The 7,777-nt window shown below is 37.0% G+C and overlaps 1 protein-coding gene across 1 annotated transcript; it reads left to right on the top strand.

The window, feature by feature from the left end:
- The first annotated feature begins 5,572 nt into the window (after positions 1-5,572).
- On the top strand, positions 5,573-6,511 carry LOC119242853 (olfactory receptor 2L13-like). Its single transcript, XM_037508304.1, has one exon. The coding sequence runs from the start codon at positions 5,573-5,575 to the stop codon at positions 6,509-6,511; it is 939 nt and encodes a 312-aa protein (XP_037364201.1).
- The last annotated feature ends 1,266 nt before the right edge of the window (positions 6,512-7,777 follow it).

Genomic DNA, 7,777 nt, shown 5'->3' with positions numbered 1-7,777 from the left:
AGTGTATGTTTGCCATCTACTCACAGTGTCTGCCACATTTCCTGCATTAGCCCATACTGTTCACAAAGCAGCCATTCACCATCCCAACAGAGTATGATCATACTGGCCATACTGCCGGTTGTTCTCAACAATGGGTGCAGGGTCACTGAAGCCAATTTCTCCACCTCCTGTGTCATGCAAATAGTCCTGTCCACCCTCAGATCCCACAAACACAGCAGGCAGGCTGCCAAGGGCTCTCCTGGTTTCTGAGGAACTGTTTATCTGCTTGGGTGGTACATGGTGAACTCTGCCATCTGTGGTGGCCCAGAAGCCTGAACCCATGGGGCCTTGACCTGCTGGTGCTTCATCTTCTTTGTCACCACTAGGCAAGCCTGGACCAGTTGTCTCCTATTCTCTATAGGGCAATTCTGACACCTCCAGAGTGAGGTGTCACTTGACCCAATCTCCAGCTCCAGGTTCTCCACACATTCTTTCAGGGCCTTTGTCTCCTGCCTGGCCTCCGTTTCCTCTCTCCACAAAGACTCCGTAGAGCTGAGAAAAACACCCATCCCACAGCACCTGCTGCCTCACTGGCACTGTATTTGTCCAAGTTCCCTTCATTCTGCCTGTTAGTTAAAACAGGGCCTGTTCTAACTACCACAGGGTTCCATCTACTTCTGACCATTCCTGGGGAGGTGACAATGGGTAAAGAGGCTGGCCCCCGGGTACAATCTGTTCCCGACTGGCCACCCTCAATGTGTCCCCAGGTCTCAGAGGGCTCCATATCCATCTGCATAGAAATGTCCTGCCATCTACTCCACTTTGGCAACCATCCCAGGTCTGGTGGTTTCACTGTCAGTTCTCTCAGACAATAAGGAAATTATTTGACTTTCATGGACTTTGCAGTCCTTTAACGCTGAGATGGGACCAAGTACACAGGCAGGCAGACAGAGCAAGAAAGACTCTTTAACAATTGCCCAGGCCCCTTTAGACTGTTAGTGATCACAGCCACACAACTGATACATTGTTGCAAATGCAAGGCCCATTGTAAAGAAAATAAGTTAAAATTAGGCTATTTTTACCTCCCACACAACAGAGAGTCCATATCTTGAAATGCTATGTTTTTCCACCATTAGTAATCTAGCAAAAAAAAAGAGGGGCTTTGCATTTGCAATAATGTATTCATTTATGTGGCTATGGACACTTAACTGTAAAGGGACCTGCGCAGTGGAGTTGCTGTTCTGCCTCTCTGAGTTTTGGAGTCTCTCTTGCTCTGTCTGTCTGCCCCTGTATATGGTCCACTATTTTAGATTAAAGAACTGCAAAAATTTGCCAAAGGCTCCAAATCCTCTTTTCATCTGCAAGAACTGACAATGACCCTATCCGACCTGGGATGGTTGCACAACACCCATCTATTGTTTGCTAGATTTTGAATGGTGGAAAACAGCATTGCAAAGTAAGGACTCTGTTGTATAGAAGGCAAAAAATAGCCTAATTTACTCATATTTCTTACAATCATCTTAAATAATAGTTCATCATCTTTTCCAGAATAAATGGTAATATTTTAAACAAAAGCAAAAGTCCAGTTACTTTATGTAACTGAATTACAAATCAGGGCATTGACTGGGCTAGAAAGTCCTAAATATATTGAGCCCTTCCTCTTCAGCAGGTATAATATAAACAAGCATTTGTCACCCCCCAATTAACTCTTACAACTGTTTCTAGACTTGGCAACATAATGTCCTCTGTAACTTCTAACCTAATCAGTGTTGCCTGGTGGCCTCTTTTCCCTCTGAGTGCAAATGTTTGCTTTATTGTCCTATACTAAAAGACAAATTTCCACTTCATTATAACAGTTGAGTAGATTAATATTTTCATAGGTCAATTGTATTAGATCTCTACAAATAGAGGTGTACTGATAGAATAAAATTTGCTCACAGTCACCAATAACTTCCTCTGCAAGTTGTCTAGTTAGTATGAAGAAAACTGTTCCTGATTTTAACACTTCTATTATGTAGCTGAATCTAGAAGTGGTTTGAAGACTTACTTTTCTAATTTACTAAATGAAAAGACTTCAATAAACATTAACTGCTTTTCTTTTTTTTTTAGATAATTGTTTTTAATTTATCTTTGCTTAGAAGACCTGGGGTCTAGGCCAGAGGTACAGAGGGGTGAGAAGATTCAACAGAGACAGAATGGGGTGCAGAACAGGCAGTTCCACTGAAATACACTGCTGAGAGGAGCAGTGGGCAAGACAGGATAGGTCTGCTGCACCATATGTGGGTTAGCTCCCCAGGAGGGGATGGAAATTAGCTGTATTGCTGGTAATGCTCAGACTAACCCCTGGGCCACCAGGGAGGCACTAACTCTCTTTCTTTAAGTGCTCACTCATGTTCTGGAATAGTCCAGTACTTTCCACATCGCTCCAATTCTTCTGGGCTTCAGCAGAAATCAACAGCATTGATTAGTTTAATTGATTTCTTATGACTAATAGCAGAACTAAGTTATCTTCAAATAAACAGAGTCAAATGTAATGACCAAGGTTTGGTCTCCATGGACTTTGACATTAGGGATCAATTACAGGAGAAAGAGGACGTTCTCAGGCTTGATGGTGAAAAATTTATATAAATAAATTGTAGTAATTCATCTTTCTGACTTTCCACAGTAAAAGCTGAGAGAATTAAATGTGAAATATTTTAAGCTGGAGCAAAGAAGTAAGAAAGGAAGATGATTTAACAATCAAATACATATGCCTCTAGAAACTATTTCTAGAGAAATAGTTCACTAGAAATTTCAATGAATCCTACCAAAAAGATCTTAAATGTTGCCTTAAGCTTTAGATTTTATGAGAAAGACAGCAGTGAGGAACAGGTATTACTAAACATTCTTAGGAATTTCTTTCTCGTGAATTTTAGCAGATAATGAAGTTGTCATGCAAACAAGACTTCTGATTTGACAGTCTATTGATCAGTTAAAAGATCTTGTAGCACAGCCTGAGAGATATGTCAGTGAAGTTTTGTGCCTATAGATTTTAAATAGTTAATGAACTGTCATCAGGAAATATCATTATAAATCTATGTCATTTCCCAAAAGCTCAAGAACTTTGAACAAGGTAAGTCATAGTAATAATTTTGAATCAATTTTATTTAGGTTAAGTTTAAAACACATAGTTATGTTGGAGATATGATATTCCTATTTGGAAAACATTTGCTGTGTCACAGAGACTAGGCTGCTCAATAAAAAATAGGAAAAGCCAAAAGTGAACTTAAAATTTGAAAAGAGGCAATCAGAACCTGTTACAATGCTGTGCTATGTGGCCCAGATTGGAGTGGTGTGTTTGACCTTAACTAGACATTTGATCTCTCTGGACGTGGGGTCCATTGATGGTTACATATATGGAATAGACAAAGGAAATCAATACATAACACCTACAAAGGATCTACCATGTGCTGGACACACTGACACTTTTCCATTTATATAGTTATCCTATGACTTGGGAAGCTAAGACAATTTGCTTATTGGTTTTAGGCTGCTTATCTATAAGAATTTTAAAAAAGTAACTGAAATGTAACTTTTGAAAAATAAAATTAGGACTATGTAATTCTCACATTTATATACAGAAGGCTCTGTAAGTTTAGGTATTCTTTTATCTCTATAAATATCAACAATACAATTAAGATAAGCAAGGGAGGCATTGGTGCAAATTGTAGCCAACATTCTCAATTCACAATGTAACCAATCAATGGCATTTCATATAATTCCAATGCATTAAGAAAGGTCTCATAATAAAAAAAAATTCATTAGGTTTTAATATAAATAGACTCTGAGATCTAGCTCCTAAGCCCCATGTCCTAAAAATTCAAGTCCCAGATTTAACTGAATCTTGAGTCCTCTCAATGTAACTGTTGCCTCTCTCACCTAACAATATGCCCCATTTCAATTCAGGAGGCAAAAGCGTTGTTGTAATTATCTTCAATCTTTATGATACTCTGAGTGCTAATCTGCAGCAATAATCAAATGCAAATGTTTGTCTTCTAAACATGGAATACATAATAAGCTCAGAGTCTGTTTTGTTGTTCAGTGCCTTCTTTTGGAATATCATTTTCTGGGGACTTGTTGGTATCTTTCTTTGCCTGAATTAAATTTGCATTAAATGAAGTAAATGGAAAGGAAATCACACAAGATTTTGTCTCCTAAGTTTCAAGTCTCATATACTAAAGAGAGATTTTTTCATTGAACTGGTCACTTTTATGAGTTGAAAAATGTATGTTTACTTGTAAAGCAAAACTTTGGTTTATTTCATCACACACACACACAAAAAAGGTTGAAGATGTCACTAAAGTCTGCACCAGATGCACTAACTACTGATTCTTGAACTGAACCATTCAAGTTTTGTGAAATGAATTATATTAAATTAATTATGAAGCAAAACTTAAGTTGTTTCATCAAACACATAAAAATGTTAGAGAAAAATCTGTGTGATGCAGGAGAGGAATAATATTTCATCAAGTATTGAACGGGCTTCAAAATATCCTGATTTGCCATATTATTATTGCTTTCTGTTTTAAAACCAGGGCAATGCCCAGCATAAAAGAACAAATTCAAAAGAGTGGTGAGTTAGACAGACACAACAAATATGAACTAGGCAGCCAGTGCACAGAGGCCCTAAATCAGAACCGTGATAAGGTTATGACAGGTCAGAATAGTAATTGCTAGACACCTTGCCATCACAGCCATGAGTTGACAAGATGTATGCATTTATTAAACCTAATTCTCACAAGAATCAATATCAAATGTGTACAGAATCTGTAATCTGTGGCATTTGTCATTTGCAATTTACCTACATGAAGAAGATGCCACCGATCATATGTATGTTTGATTCCGGGATCTGTAGGTCATCCGGAAATGGAAACATCATAATGGAAGAGAGAATATTCACATCATATTTTATAATTAGAAAGGACCTGAAAGAGTCTGTTATGACTTTGCAGTTCAAGAGCAGTGATTTTGGGTGAAGGACACATTTTTAGGGAAGGCAAAAAATGGTAAAAAATATGAGACAGGGGATCAAGTTTTATTTATCTGAAATAAGGCCAAAGGAGGAGAGTTGAACTGAAATAAGTCCATTTAAAAACAGCAAGGGATAAGTAATATAGGCCTGAGAATTTAAACAGAAAGATTTGGAGTTACATGTGCCAGTTACTCTTTCAATATACTGTGTTAAATTAATGTCCATGGAGGAAGGCAATAATTTACTGATTTGATAAATCAAGAACTCTATTCCTGGCATGAGTTACCTAGAAAGGAAAGTTTTAGTGATCTTGTTACCTGTGTTGGCTATGATATTAGTCTTTCTACAAAAAAATTCACCTGCTGAGCTGCTACCAGAGAAAACTTGTAGAACAGCGCTCAATTAGCTAATGGAAGGATTTACTGAAAGCTGACATATACAAGGAAAGGCAATTCATTATTAACTAACATTTACAAAGTCAGAGATGCTTTTTTTGCAACTGCTTTGTTTCATTTCATGTTCCAGACTTTGTTTTCTTATTTTATTTTTCTTTCAAGGAAGTTTAACAAGCAGTAAATTTTCATGGAGAAATGGAATGACACTTCCAATGATTTCATTCTGTTGGGGTTGTTACCCCCAAATCAGACTGGTTTGCTTCTTTCACTCCTTATTATCTTCATATTCTTTCTCGCCTCACTGGGAAACTCAACAATGATTCACCTCATACGCACGGATCCCCGACTCCACACTCCAATGTACATTCTCCTCAGCCAGCTCTCCCTCATGGACCTGATCTACATCTCCACCACTGTCCCCAAGATGGTGTACAACTTCTTCTCAGGTCAGAAAGGCATCTCCTTCCTGGGATGTGGGGTGCAGTGCTTCTTCTTTGTGACTATGGCAGGTTCTGAAGGTTTACTCCTGGCTTCTATGGCCTATGACCGGTATGTGGCCATCTGCCACCCCCTCCATTACCCCATTCGCATGAGTAAAAGGACATGTGTGAAGATGATCATAGGATCTTGGATCTTGGGGATCACCAACTCTTTACCACATACCTACTATGCCCTCCATATTCCTTACTGCCGGTCTAGGGCCATTAATCACTTCTTCTGTGATGTCCCAGCCATGATCACTCTGGCCTGTATGGACACCTGGGTCTATGAGTATATGGTTTTTGTAAGCATAGTTCTCTTTCTCCTCATTCCTTTCCTTGGAATCACAGCTTCCTATGGTCGGGTGCTTTTTGTTGTCTACCATATGCGCTCCAAAGAGGGAAGAAAGAAGGCCTTCGCCACCTGTTCCACACATTTAACTGTGGTGACATTTTACTATGCACCTTTTGTCTATACCTATCTCAGGCCAAAGACTTTTCGCACCCCAACAGAAGATAAGATTCTAGCGGTTTTCTACACCATTATGACCCCCATGCTCAATCCCATTATCTACAGCCTGAGGAATAAGGAAGTCCTCGGAGCCATGACAAGAGCATTTCCAACATTCTTCTCCAAGAAGAAATAATCATGGCTGCTCTCACTCACCTATATTTCCCTTTCCACGTTGACTAGAATATCACTGTCTGATAGAAATGCAATGTGAGCCATATATGTAATTTAATATTTTCTAGAAGCCATATTTAAAAAGTGAAATTAATCTAAATATATTCAAATTACCCAAACATTGTTATAATCAATATCAAATTAATCATACATTATTGTAATATATGATATGAAATAAATTTTACATATAATGCTATTACTGTTATATTCTTGCTAGTTGACATATTATCACTACTACATGCAATCAACTTTAAAAGTTAATGAAATTCTACTTTGTTTTTATTGTAAGTGTTTGAAGTCTTGCTTGCATTTTATACACAGAGAATATTAGTTTTGAATAAAAATATTTCAAGTGTCCAATTGTCACATAGCTACTATGTTAAGCAACACTGAATTAGAATATCCAATAAAGTGTTTGTGTGTGTGCGTATATATATATATATATATGCAAAATATATATAAAATATTTGGATGCAGGGCTATGAAATAAGAAAACAAGCATGCTAATATGCTTATGCATTTGCTCATTATTTTAAAAAATTATTAATGTAACATTGTTTTATGACATTAAATTACTTCAGGTGTACATCACTATAAATCAACATCTGTATATATTACTTTAAATTCTCTCAATTTTTCCATCATTATACTATTTTTATATAAGTAACAATCGTTTCCAACATTGTTTATATATCCATATTTCTTTAGCTGTATGTTACAAAAGCACACCCACCACAAAAACACCAGAATCCTCCAACATAGTCCATTGGACACCTTTCTAATTTAGTTTCAGGATAGTTAATATTTCTGAAAATTTAGACATTCCTTCTAGATCATTAACATACTAGTACACAAATGTTCGTAGAATTAATATGACCCTCTGTATTTCTGAGATTTCAGTTGCAAATGACCTATTTTGTTTCTTATTATATTAATTAGAGATTTTTTTTCCTTTTTCATTCCAGTCACAGATTTGTCTCTTTCCTTGATTTTTGCAAATAACCAGCATTTCATTTCATTAATGTTTTGGCTTTCCTTTTGAATTCTCTCATCTTTATATGTGCTCAAATCTAATATTGCCTTCTTTCTGTTGACTAATGGTTTAGTTTTTTATGCCTTTTGTGAACTTTAATTTTAGAGGTAATCGTATTTCTTTGAACTTTTCTCATTTCTTGATGCATTGTTTAGTTGTGCTTTTGTTTTGTCATTGTCACTTGTACATTGTATG

Source organism: Talpa occidentalis, unplaced genomic scaffold, assembly GCF_014898055.3.
Source record: "Talpa occidentalis isolate TD23 unplaced genomic scaffold, MPIMG_talOcc4v2.1 talOcc4.13, whole genome shotgun sequence".
Taxonomy (NCBI): domain Eukaryota; kingdom Metazoa; phylum Chordata; class Mammalia; order Eulipotyphla; family Talpidae; genus Talpa; species Talpa occidentalis.
Note: the sequence above shows the minus strand (reverse complement) of the source record. Positions and strands in the feature narration are given on the sequence as shown.

Excerpts from the sequence above, each read along its gene's own strand:
- LOC119242853 (XM_037508304.1), top strand. The coding sequence starts at position 5,573 with ATGGAGAAATGGAATGACACTTCCAATGATTTCATTCTGTTGGGGTTG.